This window comes from Sus scrofa, chromosome 7, assembly GCF_054392235.1.
Source record: "Sus scrofa isolate SSC_HxYL_T2T_F1_AM1 chromosome 7, Sscrofa_HxYL_maternal_Yorkshire_Landrace_v2.0, whole genome shotgun sequence".
Lineage (NCBI taxonomy): Eukaryota > Metazoa > Chordata > Mammalia > Artiodactyla > Suidae > Sus > Sus scrofa.
The window spans coordinates 52,179,608-52,207,025 of NC_139389.1; the positions used below are offsets into that span (position 1 = coordinate 52,179,608).

General features: G+C 37.6%; 1 protein-coding gene across 5 annotated transcripts; it reads right to left on the reverse strand.

Annotated features, from left to right (window-relative positions):
* On the reverse strand, nt 1–27,345 carry MMUT (methylmalonyl-CoA mutase). Of its 5 annotated transcripts, NM_214405.2 has the most exon segments (13): nt 1–704; nt 3,239–3,406; nt 6,886–7,033; nt 8,411–8,542; nt 9,459–9,574; nt 11,848–11,963; nt 13,249–13,360; nt 16,363–16,611; nt 18,690–18,861; nt 19,933–20,090; nt 21,086–21,453; nt 22,648–23,075; nt 27,237–27,309. In NM_214405.2, coding segments are annotated over 12 exon segments (2,253 nt in total). In that variant the 5' UTR covers nt 23,033–23,075; nt 27,237–27,309; the 3' UTR covers nt 1–575.
* Nucleotides 27,346–27,418: the final 73 nt, after the last annotated feature.

The following is a 27,418-nucleotide window of genomic DNA, read 5'->3' on the forward strand; positions in this document are numbered from 1 at the left end:
GTCTTTTTAGGGCCATACTTGCAGCACATGAAGGTTCCCAGGCTAGGGGTCCAACCGGAGCTGTAGTTGCCAGCCTACACCAGAGTCACAGCAACACTGGATCCGAGCCATGTCTGTGACCTACACCACAGCTCACAACAATGCCAGATCCTTAACCCACAGAGTGAGGCCAGGGATCAAACCCGAGTCCTCATGGATGCTAGTCAGGTTCGTTAACTGCTGAGCCACGATGGGAACTCCGAAAGATATTCTTAAGATATTCTTAAAATAGTAAATAGATTTATAAGAAATATTTCAAATAAATATCATAATTAAAAAAATAACTTTGTCTAGAGTTTCTCATAAAGTATTGAGCATATATTATAGAGTTTTAAGGATAATTTTTTTGATTTTTAAAATTAAAATGGAACTATACATACTTATAGCATGACAGTCTTATAAGTCAAGTATTTTAATGTTAAGCTTTCAGGAAAGCACATATCAAGTGCTGAATAATTTGCAGACATAGCTTCACTTTCTTCTTTGATCATAATTGAAAGAATATTTTTGAAAAAAGCAAAAACAAAGACAGGATGTTACATAGATTGCTGCTTCTTTTCCAAACACTTCTCAATGTCATTAAGCACTTGAACAGCAGCCTTTGGAATTCGAGTCCCAGGACCAAACACATTGGAAACGCCGACTTCAAATAAGAATTCATAATCCTGTTGGAAGAATTTATTTAATTAATAGGAGACAATATTTCTAATTTCAACAAAAAGAAACAAAAGGACAATGACCTTAACCTACATTTTCCTTCTTTAATCTCCTTGATGGTTCCACTTCTCTTGTATCAACTAACCTCATTTTTCATTTTGCTGCTCCATCTCTGACCTCCTCACCTCTCCCATTCTGCCAGCTTTAAAGGGGCTTATGGAGTGAGCTCTGGGTTTATGACCCTCCTCCTTCCCTCAGCAACCCGGGATCTTTGCCCACCTCTTCCTCAGATTCCCCACTGTAGAGGCCTTAGCCCTCGTCCAGGGCTGGGTGTGGAGGGAGAGGGCAAGTTCTCAACCTTTTCTCCCTTCCCACCCCTTCCACATCACAAAGATCTTCCCCATGCCCTTCTCTGCTTTTTTTTTGACTTGTGCAACTTGTAATATTCCTGTAACACTATAATTCTTCAGTGGTACTTAACATCTTATTGCTGTAAGCTCCACAACGGCAATGGCTAAATCATTTCTGATGAATGATTTATATTATAATATATTATAATACTATTTATATTAAATTATATTTAAAATATTAAAATTTAAATGACTTTCAGGTGAATAATAGCACATTATATTTACTGTAAACAAATAATGAGAAAAATGCATGGGTGTTAACTGATAGAATTATATTATAAAGAATGGCCATATTATATTATAAAGAATAGCCATATTAACATACAAGTGTGTCATTATAGGAAATGATCCTTAGGAGTTTCCGTGTGGTGGTGCAGTGGAAATGAATCCAACTAGTATCCATGAGGTTGTGGGTTCGATTCCTGGCCTCGCTCAGTATGTTAAGGATCTGGCATTGCCGTGAGTTGTGGTGTAGATCATGCTGCTCGGATCCTGAGTTGCTGTGGTGTAGGCCAGCAGCTATAGCTCTGATTGGACCCCTAGCCTGGGAACCTCCATATGCTGTGGGTGTGGCCCTAAAAAGCAAAAAGAGAAACTGATCCTTAGTTTTTAAACTCATGGGGGAAAAAGTATGACAAACACCTACAAATGTTCTAGGTAATTCAAATATCCAGAGGTTTAATATGACTTCTACAAAGTATATTTCTTGAAAATGTCAGCTCACGTGTATAACACGCCTGCATTTCTTCTCAATTCATATTTCAATTCCAATTATTTTGTGCTGCCTAATTATTTTGGTTCTTAAATTCTAATATCATGCCCAAGAGCTTAGGTATTGTAGACTCTAAAACTGCAATATAGCTAGAAGTTCCATAGATAGATAGCAGTCTCCCAAAGAAAAAGAAATAAGAGCAAAAATAAACCCATGGGACCTCATCAAACTGAAAGGCTTTTGCACAGCAAAGGAAACCAAAAAGAAAACAAAAAGACAACTGACAGAATGGGAGAAAATAGTTTCAAATGATGCAACCGACAAGTGCTTAATCTCTAGAATATATAAACAACTTATACAACCCAACAGCAAAAAAGCCAGTCAATCAATGGAAAAATGGGCAAAAGACCTGAATAGACTGTTCTCCAAGGAAGATATACAAATGGCCAACAAGCACATGAAAAAATGCTCAACATCGCTGATTATAAGAGAAATGCAAATCAAAACTACCATGAGATTCCACCTCACACCAGTCAGAGTGGCCATCATTAATAAGTCCACAAATAACAAATGCTGGAGGGGGTGTGGAGAAAAGGGAACCCTCCTGCACTGTTGGTGGGAATGTCAACTGGTACAGCCACTATGGAGAACAGTTTGGAGATACCTTAGAAATCTATGCATAGAACTTCCATATGACTCCACAGTCCCACTCTTGGGCATCTATCCGGACAAAACTCAACTTAAAAGAGACACATGCACCCGCATCTTCATTGCAGCACTATTCACAATAGCCAAGACATGGAAACAACCCAATTGTCCATTGACAGAGGATTGGATTCGGAAGATGTGGTATATATTCACAATAGAATACTACTCAGCCATAAAAAAGAGCAAGATAATGCCATTTGCAGCAACATGGATGGAACTAGAGACCCTCATACTGAGTGAAATGAGTCAGAAAGACAAAGACAAATACCATATGATATCACTTATAACTGGAATCTAATACACAGCACAAATGAACCTTTCCACAGAAAAGAAAATCATGGACTTGGAGAATAGACTTGTGGCTGCCCGGGGAGAGGGAGGAAGTGGGAGGGATCAGGAGCTTGGGGTTATTGGATACAACTTGGAATGGATTTACAAGGAGATCCTGCTGAATAGCATTGAGAACTATGTCTTGATATTTATATTGCAACAGAACAAAGGGTGGGGGAAAAAATGTATACATGTAAGAGGAACTTGGTTCCCATGCTGTGCAGTGGAAAAAAAATTAAATAATAAAAGAAAAAAAAGAAATATCAAAAAAAAATCTACAACAAATTTTTAGTGAAAGTATGCAGTAAATTAAAGAACTATATATAAGCTACTGTTACTCAGGAGTCCCATCACAGTACTAGAAAATTCAGGAGAACAATACCTGTGGTGGTATCACCCCTCCACAAATGACGAGAATATCTGGCCGTCCGAGGGTGCTAAGTTCCTTGATGAGCTCGGGAACCAGGGTTTTATGCCCCGCAGCAAGTGTGCTCACACCCACTGCATGCACATCTGCATCCACAGCCTGTTGGGCCACTTCCCGGGGAGTCTAAATGATTAGAAAGAGATAGATCATTATTTATCCCAAAAATATCTGTAAAGTTTTATACTATTTCATTTTTTTCTTTTTTTTGTTATTTCCCCAATACAATTTTTTTTTTCCCTACTGTAAAGCTTGGTGACCCAGTACATGTATATACGTACATGTATATATTCTTTTTTCTCACATTATCATGCTCCATCCCAAGTGACTAGACATAGTTCCCAGTGCTACACAGAAGGATCTCATGGCTAATCCATTCCAAAGGCAAAATTTTGCATTTATTAACCCCAAGCTGTCAATCCACCCCACTCCCTCCTCCTCCCCTTTGGCAACCACAAGTCTGTTCTCCAAGTCCATGATGTTCTTTTCTGTAGAAAGGTTCATTTGTGCCACATATTAGATTCTAGATATGAGTGATATCATATGGTATTTGTCTTTCTCTTTCTGACTTCACTCAGTATGAGAGTCTCTAGTTCCATCCATGTTGCTGCAAATGGCATTATCTTGCTCTATTGTGAATATATACCACACCTTCCTGATCTAATCATCTATTGATGGACATTTGGATTGTTTCTGTGTCTTGGCTATTGTGAATAGGGCTGCAATGAACATGCAGGTGCATGTGTCTCTTTTAAGGAAAGTTTTGTCCGGATTTATGCCCAAGAGTGGGATTGCTGGGTCATATGGTAGTTCTATGCATAGATTTCTAAGGTACCTCCACACTGTTCTCATAGTGGTTGTACCAGCTTACATTCCCACCAACAGTGCAGGAGGGTTCCCTTTTCTCCACACCCCCTCCAGCATTTGTTATTTGTGGACTTATTAATGATGGCCATTCTGACTGGTGCAAGGTGGTATCTCATGGTAGTTTTTTTTGTTTGTTTGTTTTTACTTTTTAGGGCCACATCCACGGCATATGGAAGTTCCCAGGCTAGGGGTCCAATCGGAGCTACAGCCGCCAACCTATGCCACAGCCACAGCAAATGGGATCCGAGCTGTGTCTGTGACCTACACCACAGTTCACGGCGATGCCAGGTCCTTAACCCACTGAGCAAGGCCAGGGATCAAACCTGCAACCTCATGGTTCCTAGTTGAATTTGTTTCTGCTCTTCCACAAGGGGAACTCCTCTCATGGTAGTTTTTATTTGCATTTCTCTAATAATCAGGGATGTTGAGCATTTTTTCATGTGCTTGTTGGCCATCTGTATATCTTCCTTGGAGAAATGTCTATTCAGGTCTTTTGCTCATTTTTCAATTGGGTTGTTAGCTTTTTTGCTGTGGAGCTGTATAAGCTGCTTGTATATTTTAGAGATTAAGCCCTTGTCAGTTGCATCATTTGAAAGTATTTTCTCTCATTCTCTAAGTTGTCTTTTTGGTTTCCTTTGCTGTGCAAATCTTGTCAGTTTGATTAGGTCCCACTGGTTTATTTTTGCTTTTACTTCTGTTGCTTTGGGAGACTGACCTGAGAAAACATTTGTAAGGTGTTTTATCCTATTTCAATCAACATTCGACAATCTTCCTCATTAAAAATTTTGAAGTAGGAGGTCCCATCGTGGTGCAGCATAAACGAATCTGACTAAGAACCATGAGGTTGTGGGTTCAACTTAGAGGAAGAATGAAAGCAATATAAATACAGTGTGTACTATTTACTTAATCTGAAATATATTTGCAATTCTTACTAAAACCCACCTTAAGCCTGAAAGACTGTAAGCACATTTACGTACTCAACTACTAACACAGTTCAAGGACACATCTCCAGAAGGCGGGGCTAACTCTCCATTGCAACAATTTCTTCTAGCTTCTCTAGAGTACTATTTTAAAACTTCAAAAGGGAAATGCTCAAGGGAGACTGTACAAAGGCTTGGCTCTTCAGGAATGTTTACTTCTTTCCTGGTGAAAATGCAATACTCTTTACTCCTCATCGCAGTTGACCTGTCGGCAGTATGTAATATCAGTGCTTCCTCCTCCTTGAAACTCTGCTCCTTCCTTGTTTTAAACCCACTACTCATCCCATTTCCTTTCACTCCTCTGCTGCTTCCTTCTCACGTATTTCCTTTCCATGTTCAGGTATCTTCTTCTCATCTCACTGTGTATCTTCTCCATGGAAAATTACATCCATCTTCATAGCTTTAAGTAAAGTTTATATACTGATAGGTCTCAAAACCTTGTGTATAGGTGAGGCCTCTCTCTTATGCTCCAAACATAGCCATTCAACTTTTAAGGTTGCCTTCATCTGAACGTGCCAAAAGCTGGTTCTCTTAAGACGGCCTGCATGTTTGCCAGCGACACTTCCATTAAATTGTCTTCTGAATCTCAGCTGACTTTTTGTTTCTAAGATCCTAACCCAGTCCAGGCCTTCACTTTTCACACTCAGGGTACTCAGCACTTTAACTGGACTCCTTGCAACTAGTCATGGCTCCTCCCAACCCACTTCAGAAAGTGATTTTACTAGCAGGTGACCTTCCTAAAGTATACATTTGATTGTGTCACTCTACCCGAACACCTCCAGAATGAAGTTCAAGCTCCTTTGAGTGGCACAGAAGGCTAGTCATCAGAATCTACATGCCATTCCAGCACTGGATTCCCATCTTACTAAACCTTTTGCAGGTACATGAGGCCTTCATGCCTTATCATGGCTCTGCATCACTGTTCCTCTGCTCAGGCCTTATCAGTATGCCCTTCCCTGCCTTGTTCTCCAGGCTTCTGAAAGGCACTGCTCAAAGTTCCTAGCATACTCGGACAAGTGCCTTGTTTAAACTGTACCTACGGCAATTACTCTCTGCTGTGATTACTGGTGAGTATATCTCACTCTGCTGAGAATCTGCAACCTCCCTGAAGACATAAATCATGGTTTTTAACTCAGAACCTAGTATCTGGTAGACAATCAATAAATATGTAGTGCATAAAGCTTTTTATATAAAAGTTACTTGTCAAAGTTTTTGGTAGTGAGTGATTAATGTTTTATCACTCTACAGAATTTCAGCTTCATTTACTTGCAACAAATTATTTTACTGCTGTGTCTAATATTCTGTAATTAAATAAAACACTGCTAGGAAGTTTAAAAAAGAGAAAATCTAATTATAAATTTAGCTAATCCTAATGCTTGACTTCGCTTTCAAAATACTTCTTACCAATCTGATGCAGGCTATCTTTCCCACAAACTATTGGTCAAATCTCAATGTATAGTGCAATAAGATCTTTGAAAGTAATCCTTACAGTTTCAGAAGCTTAATAAAAGCTCTAGTTCTGAACTGACACTGATTTTCACAAAGTCTGAGTAATGAGTACATTAAAATGAATTATATTCTATCTGTTTTTCATAATTAATTGGATTATATGCATTCAAAAGTAAATTAGGAAATTTGCTGAATTCATGTTCTTCTTTTACTGTAATAATGTCATGTTGATCCAGAATCTTTTTCTTATAATTCTTTCTAAATGTGACTTACTGATACACCTTTTGAAAATCTCCCCGATTTCAATACCTGAAAAAGAGGACCAATATCCACATCGAAACCAAGATCGGCAAATCCTGTAGCAATAACTTTTGCTCCTCTGTCATGTCCATCTTGTCCCATTTTTGCCACAAGAAGACGAGGTCTGCGACCTTCACGTTCCATGAACTTATGAACCCTAAGGAACATTTTAACATACAACAGTTACATATTACTTGACCAAAAATAAGATATAAAACTATGATTTATTTGCAGTAAACCTATCAAGTTTATTTAAAAACATCTAATCTGGTTACTCATACTTTTTTAATATCTCTATTTCATGTGGAGAACTCCATTAAAATCCGAGTATGTTTCCCATCTCCCCTAGAGGAAAATCTGAAAGATGGCACAACTGTAAGCCAGTAACACTGAGAGCATCACAGTGAAGCAAGAGGAGAAAATAACGACTTTTCCACTTCTTAAGACAGTCTCTAGGGGACAAAGTGCAGGGATATTTAAATATAAACTAAAAAAAAGTCTTCAGTTATGACTCATTGTTTTGAACTGCCCATATCGCATTTAACCCTCACAAGTGCGAACTCCCCCAAGGTGACCTCAATGTAGTATCTTATGATAATCTATAATCAAAATATTTGCTTGCTTAAATCAATAAATTTACACCCTAGATGAAAAAGCACTAAGAAACAAATCTACTTATGTTGAAAGAAAAAAAGTTACACTTTGATGACTTTCACCTTGGCTGTTATGATATTTATCTGATGGATAAGAAGTGACACAAAATTTTTAGTGAAAAATGTACTACAGAGGTTGAGAAAACCAGTCATCAGGAAGCTACTACCTATACCTGAGAAGCATGATGAAATATATTAATTTTTATCTCCAAAGCAAGTTTGACAGTGTTAATTACTGTCAGTTCGGTGAAGACTGATTTTAATTTATGCCGCCAAATATTTACTTTCAAACAGGAAAAGTAAGTTTTCATAATTATTTTGAGCAGTTAAACAATGTAAATAAAATTTAGGAAAATACAAAAGTGTACTGTCACAAGGAAATTGAAATCTAAGCACCTGGAGGATATGAAGCAGTATCAGTATTAGTTAAATAAACATTTGTTTGAAATAAGAAACTCCTAGAGAAGACTGTTGTGAAAGTGCAAAATACTATTTTAGGAAACTACAATTCAAATATTTTCCAGTGATATGTGAGACAATTAAGCCCGCAGAAGACTCCTGGGATGAATGGAAAATACGACATGCTGGTTTAAGAAATCTCACATATTACCTTTTTTAAAAATTTTTTTATTATGGTTGATTTACAATGTTCTGTCAATTTCTACAGCAAAGTGACCTATACATCCATATACATTCTTTTTTTCACATTATCCTCCATCATGTTCCATCACAAGTGATCAGATATAGTTCCCTGTGCTATACAGCAGAATCTCATTGCTTATCCACTGCAAATGCAAGAGTTTGCATCTACTAACCCCAAACTCCCAGTCCTTCCCATTTCCTCTGTACCCCTCTTGGCAACCACAAGTCTGTTCTCCTACCTCTTGATAGCAAATGATATCTCTTTACTTTCTCCAAATTCCTGGCGATAGGCTCCACTCACCATACGATCATTAGCTTTATGTTCACCAAATACCTTTTTCATGGCATCTGTGATTTCTCCAACTGTACATCTAAAATATTACATGGAGGTCCTCTTAACATCATTATTTGAGATAAAAATATTTAACATTCAATACAATTAGGCATATTTTATTACCTCAGCTAAAAACAGGCTGTCAAAATCCTAAATAAGAATGCTTTTTATTACATCCACAAAAGCACCTTTCCTCAGAATACTGTTGGAAAAAATGCTCCTGGATGCCTTCATACAAAGTGACCTCTTTTCAACATTTGTCATCCAAAAAACGACTGAATGACCTAAAAACTACTAATAGACAAGCATTTTAAGGTTCCTGAATAAGCCACTGCTTACCAATATAAATGGGCCAAGAGCAATATTCACACAGATTATTTTCTGATTAAAAAGTAAATATTTTACCATATTCCATCCACTTGTTTATTAATTCATTCCACATGTACTCAGAAAAAAACAATTTATTTAGTTATATTATCATATATTGGGAGAAGTGTCCATGGGTCACTTGCTTTTCTGTATGTTCTGCAGAGCAAAGCACTGATTGCCTTTATCTAGACTCTTTTCTAAGATGTCTATATAGTACACAGCCTTGGAAGACAGAGATACTGTCTACCTTGGACAAAAGACAGGTCTGTTTACTGTCCAACATAATAATGTCCCTCTATACTTCAAAGTAAATCAAACTCCAACCTGCAAATCATTGACAGAGGTTTGCCACAATTGCTTTAAATATCCCGAGCCACAGGGAAATACACAAAAATTAATGCACACCGTCCAAAATGTATGACTGTTTTCAATGCAAAGCTGTTTAAGAATTTTATTTTGGTCTCCAATATTTTCTTTTAGGCTCACATGGTTTATAGAGTTGACCTTTTATTTAAGTACACTCTGAAAAGCTAAACTGGCTAACTTTTAGTATCCAGAAATCTCCAAACTTAACATATCCTTACCTTGCACGAGTTGCCTCTACTGCAAGAGCAAGAATATTCCCATCTCCACTGGCAGCACAGGCAGTGAGGGCAGTGAGGCACCGTTCAGCCAAAGCTTGATCCCTGCTGGATTTGACCTTACAGAAAAGGTTAAAGAATGGGGCAAGATATGCTCATAGAGAATAAAACTAAGATCAGATAATACCGTTACGTACATCATGTGGAAAATGTTCCATGACTCTAAATTTAAAAACAAAAGGAAATAAAAAGAAGAGAATAATATGTTTCCTAGGTCTGATATTCATTCCCAAAACATTTAAGGAATTCCTAAAATAATACTAAATTCTGTATAACACTGATAATTCAAAAATAAGCAGGGCGGTAATAAATAATAGCACTGATTCTCCCAAGTAGTAAATTATAACTTAGGGAATATTTTAGTTATACATTTTAAGTTTCCCTTAGTTAATTAATAATCTATAGGTAATAATATGTATGTGCATCACTTTTTATATAAAAATAATCTTGGGAAAAAAAAGAAAGACAGAGACAATAAAAAATACTTTAATAAAAAGAGAAAGACAATGAAAAACACAGTCAAAGACTTTTCCCCTTGGGTCCCAGCTCTATTCTATTCTGCCAACGGCCTACCTAAACAAAGTTATCTTAAATTGAATTTTTTCACAAATTTCCAACACCTGTAAGAGTCTAAAATATGATACCGCTTAAGATGCCACTAAAATTATATCTATAAGCAGAGGTGGGTCGGAAAATTTAAATTAAAGGCAAAGAGGAACCCAAATCCATTATCTTTACTGAATTTCTCTCCCTTGCCCAAAATATCATCATTTACATTAAATGGAACCCCTCATGTTGTTAGCTTAAGAGAGGAGAAAAGAATTTTTCTAAATATTAAGATTTTTGTAATCACTGAAAATATAATGCTACATCCTAAGTAGGACACTCTAAAAATGACAAAAATTGGGAGAGCAGTTGTTATCTCCTGATTGAGGGTGAAAATATTGTTAAGCGTCTGCTGGTAACTCTAATAGAAAAAATAGAAGATGAAAGTTATATATACAGTCTAACTGGACAAAGTCTATTAGATTCTTAAAGAACGATTTAAACTGACAGGGAAAAAAGTCTTATCTTAAGATAACCTTTAGGTAAAGAATAAACTAAATAGAGAAAATCATTACAGAATTTCAACTCTACTGCCTTAGAAACAGCAGTAATTACTAAAGCCCGAGATTAAGAGATCAAGGTAGCTTCATACAACAGTAATGTATAGGTTACAATGGTAAGAATTAGTATGAGGTTGTGGGTTCGATCCCTGGCCTTGGCTCAGTATGTTAAGGATCCAGCATTGCCATGAGCTGTGGTGTAGGTTGCGGACATGGCTCAGATCTGGCATTGCTATGGCTGTGGTGTAGGCCAGCAACTACAGCTCCAATTAGATTCTTAGCCTGGGAACCTCCATATGCCTCAGGTGCAGCCCTAAAAAGCAAAAAAAAAAAAAGAATTAGTAGTACATTTTATCTATTTTATTATTTCATATTCTTTGGTTTATCTCAATGAGAAAATAAAAAAATAAAACAGTACTCTAGTTTCAATCAAAATAAATATCTTTCATTCTAAACTGTATCTTGGTCAAGCCCTATTCAAATATACTTGAATTTTAAAACAAAATTGAAAGCAAAAGGGGAGTTCCTGTCATGGCTCAGTGGTAACAAACCTGACTAGTATCCATGAGGACGCGGGTTCAATCCCTGGCCTTGCTCAGTGGGTTAAAGGATCTGGTATTGCTGTGAACTGTGGTGGAGGTCACAGACACAGCTCGGATCCTGTGTGGCTGTGGCGTAGGCCAGCAGCTGTAGCTCCTATTTGACCCCTAGCCTGGAACTTCCATATGCTGCAAGTGCAGCCCTACAAAATGAAACAAAACAAAGAACTGAAAGCAAATGATTCTTTCATAGTAGCATGAGGTACATGGAAACAGATTACAGTGAGAGGCTTGGGTTCAAATACTGACTTTGAAGTTAATTTTGTTTTTAACTTTGAATGAGTTATATAATTATCTAAGCCTTTCTGCAAATCTGTAAATTATAGGAGGCATTGTTATTATGGTGTGGTTTTTAACAAGAACATATAACTTTCACAGAGGCAGCAGATATCTTGACTGAAAACATGAGTGCCTGGTGTCAACAGACATAGCTTTCAGTCTTGGATGCTTAATTATTTATCCTGGGGAAGTTTCTCAATCCCCCTTATCTTTAGTTTCCTTATCTTTAAAATGTTGAGAAATAATGCTGGCCTCATGTGGCTGTTGTAACAATGAAGCAGTGCAATGCGGGGGCTTGGACAGCACCCAGAACACAGAAAGCCCTCCAAATGTGATAGCCATTGTTACCTTCTTAAGTTTTTCAATCTGCTTGTTGCGCACTGAAGTATTATCAATTGCCAAAACCTCCACAGATTCTTCTTTTTCCAACTGGTATTTATTTACTCCAACAATTACTTCAGAACCTGTTAATTTCCCAGAGGAAGATAACATATAGATTCTACTCACAGATAACCGTCTAACAGTAATGCTCTGATCACCACATTTGCCTTATAAGTTTAATATTTTTAAGTAGTATTTTTAACTGTTAATGAAACTTCAATATTGATGAACAAATACCAATATAGAACTGAGGGAAGGAGAGAAAAAGACATGTATATATTTGAATCCCTTTAAGGGAGGATCTTTCTTATTCTCCCAAACTACACAACATTCCCAGAGTTTCTGATAAACTCTCTTCTAACACTACAAAATTAAAACCATAGAAGTGGCTACCATCTAAGATTTATAAAGTAGAAGATAAACATGCAATAGCTTTTCTAATATTTTCTTGAATTCTCTTACAGCCAATCACTTGTAAACAAAAATCCTTTTAAAATCTATATGTGATCTAGAGTTCCCGCTGTGGCCCTGTGAGTTAAGAATCTGACTGCAGTGGCTCAGGTAGCTGTGGAAGTGCGAGTTCAACCCAGCCCCACACAATGGGTTAAAGGATCCAGCATTGCTGCAGCTATGGCATGGGTCACAGCTGAGGCTCAGATTCAATCCCTGGCCCAGGAACTTCCATATGCCATGGGTACAGCCATAAAAAAAAAAAATCTATAAATGATAAATCAGAATTATAAATTACACTTCCTTAATACTATAAATATATTTTGCCACAAACTACCAGATTATCACTCTAGCTAAAGAATCCTGCCAACTGCTACCTTAGGTTATATCCCTTTTCTTACTTTCTTCATAAAACTTAGCACAATCTGTCATTAGCCCACTTGTTTATTTGTGCATTTCCTCTCTCTCTTACTAAAATGTAAGCTCTGTGAGTGTAGAGACCATGTCTGTCCTGTTCAGGTTGTACGCCCAGACATAGCACAGTGCATTAAATACTGAAGACTAATAAAGTATTGACCAGCTGAATGAATAAATGAATAGTCCAAAGCAGGGCACAATGACCAATCATGATGTCATCTTCAAAATGTTGGTGATACCCACCCACACACATGCACATGTATACAATGGGCAAATTACACATATTTTGTACATATGTCTGCCCATGTGCATTCAGGCATGCAAAAATACAAACACAGAGATAAATGGAGACATACATAAAGATTCATGAGAAACATTTTATCCAAGTTCCGTTTTTCCATAATTTTTGTTTTATTAACTATACATGTTATCATCAAACAGAAATTCAAATTTATTTTTAAATATTGGCTTCCACATGCAAACTTTTCTACTTTATCTTACCAGAATCTATTCTAGCTTGTCTTCGGGCAGCACATTCTTCAATTCGAAGTTTAGGTATTCCCTCTGCCACAGCTTTGGCCATTCCACCCATCTCTTCAATTTCATTAATGAGCTATTAGAAAAACAGATAAAAAACTAGAAGAGAATATGGAAATACTTTTATAAACCATACTAATGTGTTAAATAACATAATGTTACTATGTCAATTTTAGCCATTAAAAAAGACATTCTCTGCTTAAAATTATTTAAAAAGACAACAGAAAAACTATTGAGTATATTATGGAAAACACAAAACCTTGCACTGAAGTCTTAGAAGCCAACTAAAGATAATGTGAATTCTCTAATCCTTTTTTTTTTTTTTTCTTTTTTCTGTCTTTTGTCCTTTTTAGGGCTGTACCCACACAGCATACGGAGGTTCCCAGGCTACGGGTTGAATTGGAGCTGTTGCTGCTGGCCTAGGCCGGAGCCATTGCAGTGTCAGATCTGAGCAGTGCCTGCGACCTACACCACAGCTCACAGCAACGCCAGATCCTTAACCCACTGAGCGAGGCCAGGGATTGAACCTGCAACCTCATAGTTCCTAGTCGGATTCGTTTCCACTGCTCCATGATTTCTCTAATCCTTATTTTTAGTTACATAAAGACTCAAAAAAATTTACTTCAAAATGCCACTTTATTTTCAGTTTGATCAGGAGAGTAATGACATAACTCCATTCTTTACTGACCTAGGAAACATCTAAACCAGCAATCACAGTCTCGTACATACATGGGATAGTGGAAAATGGATGTGGAATGGGGTATGATCTTGCAGAAAGAAGCACAGTCAAACTAATTTTCCCCTGAAGAATCCAAGGAAGAAGAATCTGTACTGGATTCAATAGAAGCCAAGAATAAGATCGGAAGTTAAAAAGATGTGAACAACCTGAGAATTGGCGACGACCTCTCTCCCATTCTAACAGGAGAACCAAAGTTTACTGTCTGCAGAAAATGAACTAGAAAAGCAATGTACTACAAAATACCAAGTACAAGGAGAGGCAAGAATAAGATGTCTTACTGAAATAAAAACCTGCATTCTGGAGTTCCCGTTGTGGCGCAGCAGAAACGAATCTGACTAGGAACCATTAGGTTGTGGGTTCGATCCCTGACCTCGCTCAGTGGGTTAAGGATCTGGTGTTGCCGTAAGCTGTGGTGTAGGTTGCAGAAGGGGCTCGTATCTGGCATTGCTGTAGTGGAGGCTGGCAGCTGTAGCTCCAATCTGACCCTTAGCCTGGGAACTTCCATATGCCTCGGGTGTGGCCCTAAAAAGCAAAAAAACAAAACAAAACCCTGCATTCTGAATGATAAGGCTGAAGACAAAAAGGAAACAGTAACAATGTAGGATACAAAAGAAAACTTCAAAAAATATAATTATTCTCAGAAAAGAGAGATTCTATATTAATAAAACAAGTAGTATGACATGCAAGAGGGAAAATCAGAACACAAAAAAGAGCTCTTGGAAATTAAAAACAGGATATGTGAATTTTAAAGTATTTAAATAAAAGGATAAAGTTGACAACTCAAAACAAACCACAGCAAAAACTCAAAGATACATTACAGAACAGATAAGAATATCAGAATGTCATTTAAAGAGGTCCTTACTTGATAACTAGGAGAAACCACAGGAAAATGACAGGAAGGAAATTATCAAAAAAATATACTACTGTATAGCACAGGGAACTACACTGAATCTCTTGTTACAGAACATGATGGAAGATAATATGAGAAAAGAAATGTGTATATATATGTATATGTATATGTATGTATCACTTAGTCAATTTACTGTATAGCAGAAATTGATACATTATAAGTCAACTATACTTTAATAAAAAATTTTTTAAAATAAATAATACATAACAATTTCCCAGAGCTAAGGGAACATGATAGAGGCCAGACAAAAAATGCCCACCAGGGAGTTCCCATTGTGGCGCAGTGGAAATGAATCCAACTGGTATCCATGAGGATGCAGATTTAATCCCTGGCCTTGCTCAGTGGGTTGGGGATCCAGTGTTGCCGTGAGCTGTCAGGTAGGCCAGCAGCTGCTGCTCTGATTCGACCCCTAGCTTGAGAACTTCCATATGCTGTGGGTGCAGCCCTAAAAAGCAACAACAACAACAACAACAAAAACAAAAAGCCCACCAAAGGTCCAAGATAATGAATGTAGAAAAAAATAGGACACATCAGCACAAAAATAAAGAAGAGATCCTAAAACTTTCAGAAAGAAAGACCCTGCATGAGAATGGCAACAGAATTCTGAACAGAAATATTGGAAGCTAGAATAAAAACGAGGTGAATGGTTTCAAATTTGCTTACAAACTCCCAACTGAAAAATTTCAAAGCCAGGCTATCAATCAAGTATGAAAGAAGAACAAAGACATTTTCAAATGTCCAAAGTTCCAAATAATTCACCCCTATGCACCATTTTTAGGAGGTTCCCATAATATGCGCTTCAAAATAACAAGGGATAATCAACAAAGAGACAGAATTCAGGACACAGATTAAATATAGCAAAGGTAAAAAGAACTCCCAGGATAATGACAAAGGGAAGTCCAAGGACAGCAATGGTCTAGGAAGAAATCAGTCTAAGTCAAATGAGAATTTAGAGGACTTCAGAAGGATTTACATTGAGATATATATAATTATATTGGTAATATGGGACAAAGGAAAGGGGAAAAAATCCACCTAAAATACTAAGCTACCATACTAGCAAAGAAATAGATAACATCTAAAACAATTAGAATGTGTAATTTTAAAACATGGAGATAAAAACATAGAAAAAGATGTGGCTGAATCAAGGAAGCAGGCAAACCACCAGTGGAGGACAAAGGACTGCTTTTTTTATTTCGGTCTTTTAATGCTAGTTGTCTTTTTAATCTCTGAACATAATAATACAAATACAAATCTATTTTTAAATTAAGTTTCAGTTTTAAATACTATAAAATCAAACCTAAAATTCTCTTTTCTCACTTTACAAATCTTGACACAATTCTACAAATGATTTGATTTATAACTCAAAAATCTATAAATCTTTATAAACATGTAAATCTTGAAAGCAAAGTTTCAAAGAGGAGAAACTGACCTTCAAGGCAGCATCATAAACGTCGTTTGTGAGTGATTCCATCATATATGAACCTCCCCAAGGATCGGCCACTTTGGGAATCCCAGATTCTTCTTGAATAATGATTTGTGTGTTCCTGGCAATTCTAGCACTTTTCACCGTTGGCAAACCCAGGGCTTCATCAAAAGAATTTGTGTGCAAAGACTGAGTTCCTCCAAACACCGCTGCCATTGCTTCTACTGTAGTACGAATGATGTTATTATAAGGATCCTAACCCATTTAGTAAAAAGCAAAAAAAAAAAAAAACAAGGCAACAGTTGATATATATTGAAGCTGTAAAAGATGATATGATTAAGCAGGGGTTGATACATACTTTCTTTGCCAAAGTTTGCATTAGTCTTCAGAATATCAAATAAATTTAGACCAATTAGTAAACGAGCCAGACTTATAGAATTACGTCCTTAGTCTGTGCTAAGGCGCTAAAACACTGCCTCATATAATCATCTGAAATATTAAATACTTGTGCTTATTTTTTATTGCCTACTCTTCTATAAGTGCATCATGAATGGTTACCTTGTTGACTTAGATTATTAGCATCTTTCAGCTCATAATTCACCATCTCCTAATTATTGTACAAAGTATCTACTCTGATGCACAAAAGTAATGAGGTGCACAAAACTGGCAATGATTTATTAACAAATGATTAATAAAACAGGTGAAGAGTGGACTATGACAATAGGAAATATGGCCTCTGGGTCATTCTGTTCCTAGCTGTGATTTGGGAAAGTCATTGGTCCTTTCTGAACTTTAGTTTCCTTAGCTATAAAAATGAGGAGGGTAAGACAAAAATGATTACTAAAGTGCTTCCAACTCTGAAATCTATATTTCTCCACTTATAAGTACCTGAACTCATATTTAATATGGAGATGATTAGTTTTTATCTGCTTTTAAATGTATAAAAGCAATGTGACAATTTTTTTTTTTGGTCTTTTTGTCGTTTTAGGGCCTCACCCGCAGCATATGGAGGTTCCCAGGCTAAGGGTCTAATTGGAGGTGTAGCCTCAGGCCTACACCACAGCCACAGCAATGCCAGATCCAAGCTGCGTCAGCGACCTATACCACAGCTCATGGCAATGCCGGATCCTTAACCCACTGAGCAAGGCCAGGAATCGAACCAGCATCCTCATAGATACTAGTCAGATTCATTTCTGCTGCTCCATAATGGGAACTCCTTAAATGTATAAAAGCAATATAACTTTAGCTATAAATTATTTTTAATGTTTCAAAATAATTTAATATATATGTAAAGAAAATGCATGTTTAAAAAGATCATCACCACACAGCCTTTTAATAAAATGAAACAAAGTTGAAAAAGATTACCCAAGTGATAGTAATTTTTAAATGGTTTGTTTGAATGCGTGTTTATTTAAACACATAACTATCATAAAAGTATATACGTATAAAATTAAATTTTACTGACGAAATCTTGTTAAGAATTTTAACCATTAAAATTATTTACAGGAGTTCCTGTCGTGGCTCAGTGGTTAACGAATCTGACTAGGAACCATGAGATTTCGGGTTCGATCCCTGGCCTTGTTCAGTGGGCTAAGGATCCAGCGCTGTCAGCTGTGGTGTAGGTCGCAGATGCAGCTCAGATCCTGCATTGCTGTGGCTCTGGCATAGGCCGGTGGCTACAGCTCTGATTAGACCTCTAGCCTGGGAACCTCCATATGCCACAGGAATGGCCCAAGAAATGGCAAAAAGACAAAAAAATTATTTACAACAGAGAGTTCCCACTGTGATGCAGCAGAAACAAAGCCGATTATTATCCATGAGGATGCAGGTTTGCTCCCTGGCCTTGCTCAGTGGGTTGGGGATCCGGCATTGATGTAAGCTGTGGTGCAGGTTGCAGGTATGGCTTGAATCCTGCATTGCTGCAGCTGTGGCATAGGCTGGCAGCTGCAGCTCTGATTTGATCCCAGCCTGAGAACTTCCATATGCTAAGGGTGCGGCCCTAAAAAGCAAAAAAAAAAAAAACTATTTAAGACAATATTAAGTTATAATTTTTACTTCTTCCTCATTATTACAATTTTGTTACTTTTAAAAAAGTAAAATACACAGCCAGACATGGAAGCTAAGAATTAAATGATTTTATATTGTTAACCACTAGAGGGAGCCAATTTTATTCATCATCATTTGTATAAAAATAAACATGTATTATGCTTCAGAATAATTATGATTTTCAAATATTAGCAGATAACTTCTTAAGTCTATTTTTTCACTATGCCAAGTGCTTAGAAGAAAATGTAGACTTCATTAAATTTCTACACTTTAAATGATAAACATACTTGCTCAGTAAGTGACCATCCTGATGTCTGACAATGTGCTCTTAGAAGAAGAGATTTAGAGTTTTTAGGCCGAAACATCTTCTCTATTAAATGGGCCCAGAGTCTTCTCCCAGCTCTCATTTTTGCTATTTCCATATAAAAGTTCATCCCAATTCCCCAGAAGAAAGACAACCTGAAATAGTAACATTAAGTCCAGAATTTGATTATAAGTGGAAAATAAAACTATTTGTATCACATACACACAAAAGTCCAGATTTTAACTTCAAACAACTTAACTTGAACTAAAGTGAAAGCAGTGTGTTACAGGGAGAGGTCTAAGATGCAGAGGAGCAGGACGTAAGGCTCACCTAGTCCCACAAATACACTGAAAATATAACTACATGTGGAACTATTTTCACAGAAAATTTGCAAAAAACTGAATTATAATGAAAGCATGTATACTGCAGGAATCTTAAACCTATAAGAGATACTTCTGTATTTCAAAACAGAAATATTAATAGAACAAAAGAAAATCTGTCTTGAGTGTTATATTTCAATGTTATTTGTCAGAAGGTGCCAGTTAACTGTGTTCTCTGAATAGCAAAGGACAAGATTCCTCTAATTTACCAAGAAGTGCAGTCAAATTTAACTTTGATTTTTAATTATAAACAGTACTGGCTCATTCCCTCATTATTACTCAGCTAAAACAAAAGAATTTAGTAATTTTATATACATATAAATTCATTTTACCAATATATTTTGCTATACACTCATAAAATGGTCCTATGACTTAAAAAAAATAATAATTATTTATTTACTTTTCTTTTTGGCCACACCCCTAGCATGTGGAAGTTCCCAGGTCAGGGATTGAACACACACCATAGCAGCAACCCAAGCCGCTGCAGTAACAATGCCAGATCCTTAACCTGCTGAGCCACCAAAGAACTCTATGACCTTTCTTTCTCTCTCTCTCTCTTTTTTTTTTGGTCTTTTTAGGGCTGCACCCATGGCATATGGAGGTTCCCAGGCTAGGGTTCAAATCGGAGCTGTAGCTGCTAACCACAGCCATAGCCACGCTAGATCTGAGCCTCGTCTGCAACCTACACCACAGCTCGCGGCAACACTGGATCCTTAACCCACTGAGGAAGGCCAGGGATCCAACCCATGTCCTCATGATACTAGTCGGGTTTGTTAACCACTAAGCCACAATGGGAACTCCTGATCTTCCTTAATGTTGAGACAATATTTGAGTTTAATTACTCACCTTGGTGCAAACTCATCAATTGTCAGGCCAGCTTGGAGTCCAGTTCTACAGTATTCCAATCCATCTGCAATAGTATAGGCCAGCTCCAGAATGGCATCGGCTCCTGCTTCCTGCATATGGTATCCACTAATTGAAATTGAATTAAATTTTGGCATGTGCTATATAAAATAATAAAAAATACAACTGTGAATAAAAACATCAAAAAGATTCATTAAATCTATTTTCTAAAAGATGGTATTATTTTAAAATGATCAACTCAGACATACTAAGTAGTTCATAATATTAACTGAAACTATATAATGCTTACTGTGTTATATTCAACCCACTTTCCCTTTGCTATGAAATAACAGTGTAATCATAAGGTAGGTGAGAAGAAAGCACTGCCAGCAAAAAGTAAAGTGTGAATGATGGGGGAATATATAAATGAATTACTCAGAGGATATGAAGAAGCTTTAGGTTTCCCTGTGGAGGGATTGCTGTTAACAAAGGAGTACTTCAAGAACTTTCTTTTCCCATCACTTTGGGAAAAATGAACATAATTCAGGGGTGAAACATTAGGGACCTCATTGTGGTTATGGATATAAGCAATATATATATTTTTTCTTTTCATGGCCACACCGACCTATGCCGCAGCTTGTGGCAACACCAGATCCTTGACCCACTGAGTGAAGCCAGGGATCAAACCCACATCCTAATGGATACTAGTCGGGTTCTTAACTTGCTGAGCCACAAAAGGAACTCTGTAAGTGATATCTTCTCTTCCAGTTTTTTGCAGAAATAAAGCTGATGTTTTGACCCCCATCTCTCTGACACCAGTGTCTATTTACAACTGAATCTGAACTCAAGAGAAATAAGGAAGTATAAATTATGAGTCCCCCTGATTCTAACAATTAGCAGAATAAAGATTTTAACAATAAAGAAAATAAATGTCTACTGCCCAGATTCAAAGGTGGTGACAGACCGTAAAATCAGAACATTAAAGACCAAAAATAAAAACTAACAACACTCACTTATAAACACAAAACCTACACCTTGGCCTTATACTACAACTATGACTCAGACGCAGTTATGATTTCAAATTAGGTTGTGGTATTTTATAAAAATTCCTACATTCAAAGAATTACAGCAAAACCCACAAAACCATAAAGGATACCTTTGCTGTATATTGGAAGATGTCAGCAATAATTTTCATGGATGGTTCTGGAGGAAAAATATAAGTATTTCTGACCATAAACTCTTTCAGTATATCATTTTGGATTGTACCAGTAAGTTTCTCTTTAGGTACGCCTTGCTCTTCCCCAGATACTATAAAAGTGGCAAGAACTGGAATAACTGCTCCATTCATGGTCATGGAAACTGACATTTTTTCTAAAGGAATTCCATCAAAAAGAATCTTGGTATCTTCCACAGTGTCAATAGCAACGCCAGCCATTCCAACATCACCATGAACTCGAGGGTTGTCTGAATCATAGCCACGATGTGTTGCCAGATCGAAGGCAACTGATAATCCTTGTTGACCAGCTAGATATATAAAGAAAAGTAATACTATTTAAAGAGTCTGGCATTAAAGTAAACTGATTTTCTTTTAACACTACTAAAAGTATTAATTCATCTCATCATAGAACACTTCTATAATAAACATTTTTATTCTCAAAAGTTAAAGATACTCTATTTCCTAAGAGCCTGTTTTTTCCCATGTGCTTAAAATACAGAGTTCCAGACTTCACTACAATAAAGAATAGAAGGAACAAAACATGTCATTTATCTCATGTCTGAAGATTTTTTTTTAACCTTAACAATTTCTGATAGAAAATACATATGTATTTAGGGCCGCTCCCACCACATATGGAAGTTCCCAAGCTAGGGGTCAAATCAGAACTACAGCCGCCTGCCTACACCACAGCCACAGCAATGCGGGATCTGAGCCACATCTGCGACCTACACTGCAGCTCACTGCAACTCTGGATCCTTAACTCACTGAGCCAGGCCAAGGATCAAACCTGTGTCCTCGTGGATACTAATCAGGTACATTACTGCTGAGCCATGAAAGGAACTCCTATAGAAATACGTTTAAGATTTATGAAAAGATATGGCTATTTATATATAGTTAACATAATTTAGTATTTGCATGCTCACTTATTTATGTTCTTGTCTTGGACATTCAACATTCTTAGAAATAAAATTATGAAAACCATGCAAAAAACTAAAATACACTACATGAGTTCAGTCCTCCATAGGCAATACGTGCTGAGAGATCCTCAAGTTTAGCTTTCAAACATTATGATTTTCAGCACAGATCAAAAAGAAAACATAGTAGTTCACACAATTCCATTTTCTCCTTCAATTCCTATCCTGATGAGTTTTTTTGGTTTTTTGTTGTTGTTGTTTTTCCTGCTATCCTGATGGTTTTAATTAAAGGCTTCTCAAAGGCAAAGCTAATGTCTCTTTCCTTCATACAACTTCGCTTCATCTAATTCCTTTCACACCATGTGCAAGTAAATATTGTTTGCCTTCAAGAATTTAGCATTTTATTCTCGCTCATTTATCTTTTTGACTGTGGAAGTTGAAAAACATTCATTTTTTTCAGAGTATAGCCTTGACCACAAATTAACCAGGCTCCCTTCAAAAATAACCAAGACGAGTAAGTATATATACATACATATATATATATATATACTTCATCATAAATATTAGGTCTCACATTTAAAATCTCACCCTTAATATTGTCCTTATAGAACTTATTGCTCTCTTCCACAGTACTGAAACCAGCATACTGGCGGATGGTCCAGGGCCTAAAGGTATACATGGTGGGATATGGTCCGCGCGTGAACGGCTTCACTCCTGGGAGTTCTTCAGGGAAGTCCTTGGTATCCCTGCTGGAATATAAGGGCTTTATGGAGATCCCTTCTGGGGTGTGCCATATTAGTTCTTCTGGATTTTTGCCTTTCAGCTGCTTTTTAGCCAGGGCAGCCCATTCTGGGTGAAGAGGCTGTTGCTGATGCAGAAGTCGCTGCCATACAAGCCTAGAGCCTGATGACTTTTTCAGTTGCTTCAGGTGATGAGGTGAAAGCAAAAAAAGCCGAGTCTTAGCCCTCAACATGATGGAGCGTGGAAAATGCCCAACAGGAGGAACAAGGACCGATCTAGAAAAAGCAGCACAATGTTAATGTATGTATGTATGTGTGTATGTACATATGTCTTTTTAGGACTGCACCAGCAGCATATGTCGGTTCCCAGGCTAGGGGTCGATTTGGAGCTGTAGCTGCCAGCCTACACCACAGCCACAGCAATGTTGGATCTGAGCCAATACTAGTCGGGTTCATTACTGCTGAGCCATGATGGGAACTCCTATATATTTACAAGAGAGTGGCAAAATGGGAGCTTATTGGTGAGAAGGGAATAGAGAAAAAGAGGGTATATTATTTCACCTCTTTTCCTTTTCTGCTCCCTACACATTTTATAACTTTGGTTCTTCTTCTCCATAACTACTATGATTATTCCAGTTCTAGTTCTCTTCCTTAAGAGCCTCTTAGTTGGTTTTACTGACCACTCTTAGCCCCCTCTCATCCATTTGACACACTGACACCAATGCAAATATGCTCATGTCACACTTCTAAGATTTTTCAACAGCTCTGCATCATGTAGAGGATAGAGCATAGCCTCCTAATTGATTTTTTCATTCAGGCGGTTTTCATTTAATACCTACTTTATTGTGTTGGATGCTGGAGAAAAAAGTGGTGAACAAAACAAGCACTCGAGGCCCCCAAGACCTGATCCCTGCTTCTCTCTCAGAACCACCTCTGACTTTGAACTCCACATATTTTGTGTTCCGGAAATACTGGATTACCTAACTGGATTACCTACGTTCCCTACGTAGGCCAAAGTTCTGTGACTTGCTCTTGCTCACCCACTGGCCTAGAATGTTCTTTGGCTAAGGCATCACCTCCAGTACGGGGAGCTTTCTATGTGCCAGGCACTGCTTAAGGACTTTATATACAGCAGCAATTTTAATCCTTACTACACCACCAAGAGATAAGTATTAATATTATCCCCATTTTACAAATGAGGAAACTGTAGAGCTATCATTTAAACCTAGGAAGCAGAAAGTCCCAGAATTTAATTAATATACTCACAGCCTGTTCCTGAAGCTACAAGCTAGGTTAAATGGCCACTTCAGTAATCCATACTACGCCACTGTTTTCCTCTTTATACACATATCATCTCCCACACTACAATACATTAGAACACTGTTTTTTAGGTTCATATAAAATATATTTGTTTATATATGTTTTATGTTTACACAAAATACATGGTATAAAATTTTACATATGTATGTATGGGTACACACACACACACACACACACACACACACACACTGCTAGTCTATAAACTGATCCAACATTATGAGTTGTATATTCCTAATAACTAGCAGAGTCTTACACTAAGTAACTACGTTCAATTTCATCATTTTACAGATGTAGAAATTAGAGCCCAGAGAAATAAAGAAATAAAGTAGCCTGATCAAAATTCCACACAGAAAAGCAGTAACTGTTCACCTAAATTACTAAATACTTGTCAGTCATATATCCTCAACTTGTAGAGACTAGTATTTTAAAAGATTTCAAATTGCAAACTTTATTAATATATTCATCATGCCATGTAACAGACAAGGCAGGAAGTGAGCTTAAAATTCTACCTTTTTTTTTTTTTTGCTTTTTAGGGCCATGGCATATGAAGGTTCCCAGGCTTGGGGTGGAATCGGAGCTACAGCTGCCAGCCTACACCACAGCCACAGCAACACAGGATCCCTAACCTACTGAGCGAGGCCAGAGATTGAACCTGCAACCTCATGATTCCTAGTCAGATTTGTTTCCACTGCGCCGTGACGGGAACTCCAAAATTCTACTTTCTATACCATCCCCTGCCTATCAATTTATCGAAGCTTAAAATAAAATAAGAATACCAAATATTTGTTAGGGAGATGTGAAACAAGATGATCTTAATCAATTTAAATATTTCTAAAATCAAATTGGCAATAAGTTTGAAAAGTCTCTGAAATGATTATGCCTTTTCACTGAGGGTCATCACTCCTGGGAAAGTTACTACGTAAAATACTTGTTCTTTACTTGAAGTGAAGAAAATTTAGAAACATCATCAATATCTAACAATGTAGGAATATGTGAAGTACAGTATACACAAATTATAGACTTTTTTTGGTCTTTTTTTTTTTTTAAGGGCTGCACCTGAGGTAGATGGAGGCTCCCAGGCTAGGAGTCAAATCAGTGCTGTTGCCGGCCTACGCCATAGCCACAATGCAAGATTCAGGCCGCGTATGCAACCTATACCACAGCTCACAGCAACACTGGATCCTTAACCCACTGGGCGAGGCGAGGGGTCAAACCCGCAACCTCATGGTTCCTAGTTGGGATTCGTTTCCACTGCGCCACAATGGGAACTCCACAAATTATAGACTTTTATATAGCTATTAAAATGTTTAGGAATTAGGCCACACAAATCTTTGATGTCACAAGTCCGAAGAAGTATGGTGACTAGTAGAGAAAGGGGGGCAAGAGAGAAGCTTTGGGGTGATAGTCTTGATCCAAATTCCTACTACATAGATGTATTCGGTTTGTGGAAATTTGTCAAATTTTACAACTATGACGTGTACTCGTCTGTGGGTATATTATACCCAAGTTAAAATTTTAAATATGTCATGCAGAGTTCCATGGTGCAGCAGGTTAAGGATCTAGCATTGTTACTGCAGTGACTCAGATTGCTGCTGTGGTGCAGGTTCAATCCTTGGCCCAGGAACTTCCACATACCATGGACGTGGCCAAAAAACGTCTGCATAGTTTCCTTAAAATGGAGATAAACTCAAAAAATACTAAATGAAAGATAAAAAATGTTAATGCAATGTGTTCAACTAGGTAAAAAAGTGCACAGACCAAAGTCTAAACAGATATATAACAAAAGACAATTCCTATTATACTTTAAAAATTACTATGATTTTTATTTTGTTGAATCCATGGGGTCCTTGTCATCCATATTCTTGAGAGCCATAAATTACAAGTACTAGCTTAAAAAGTGGATGAGAAAAATAATTATAATTGAAACATTAGAGTAGTAATGATATAAAAAGTAATCTGAAAACTGCCCCAGACTAGATTGCAAACAGGTACTATCACACTCATTTCACACAAAATAGGTGAGGCATTCCTAAATCTGGACAGATGATAGGAAAGAGCCCTGTATGACTGACTTCCTGAAAAATCACATGGTAAATAGGTAAAGGCTAGAAATAGATATCATTTTTAGATAGGAACACAACTTCTGCAAATGGCAATAGGATTTCCGAATTTTTCTCAGAAGATCTATCAGGAGAGGCTTTGGTATCCAAAGCAGCAACATGCAAAGCAAATATAAGTTACTGATGATGAGAATATGTTAAAAGGCATTGGTGAAGCAAGCCCACGCCCACCCCCCCTTAAAAATATGGGTAAAACACCTACATATAGTTCTGAATCAAATAACTTTCAAGTTTGTTTACATATGGTTCCACATTAACACTTCAGCAAAAGCTAGCCACCTCCAATTTTCAGCCAATCTGTGTCGGAGATGACAACATGTGGCATGCAAATTAAATTTGAAAATATTAGCATAAATAAATAAACAAGAAAATATTGGGAGAAAAATCATCGAGTAATTTAAAATTTGACACACATACACAAATATGTTATCCAGGGCTTTTAGCATATGAAAGATTGCTCTCTTTCTAGATAAAAGTGAGAACAAGTAATTTACAGTTTCACTTCAATTTCCACTTGTCTTTCCACCTCCTACGCTCACCTTCATCTATGAACACAGTCACTTCCAGTCCCGCCACCTCTTACAAAAAAACCTTCACAAGAACCGATGCCTAGAAGGGAGGCAGCTGTGGGACCAGCACATCCCTCCGAATTCCCACAATCGCCCTCTGCCTAGCGGAACTTCGGGGTGCCGGGGTGGCTACGGAAGACTGCAACATGGCCTCTGGGACCTTAAAGCATATTCTTTCCAGCAGTACCTCCACAGGACCGCGGACCTCGCTGAAATAAAGAGGTCGGTGGAGAATCTAAACCTAAGAAGAAGGTAGAGGAGAGCGAAATCCCATCACGTTAATAAGGTAAAGGAGGAGGAGGAAGTTGGGAGTTGGGACAAGGGAAAAGACCGAGGCTCAGAGGTCAGGTAAGGGAAAGAGAGAGAGAAGTCAGAAGAATGGAGGAATTTAAAAGACTGACATGCCTCACGGCGCACAGTTTACTCACAGGCCGGCCTGTCCCGGACCTCGGCTACGGAGGGGGGGAGCTGGACCTCTGCTCCCCTAGTCCTACGAATTAAAGCTGGGCTCTCCACCAAGCAAGCGCAAAGACCAGCGGGACGGGACGGGGGCGTCGGCCGACACCGCCCTCCAACCAGCCAATCTCCCCGCGCTCTCGCGGGCAGACGC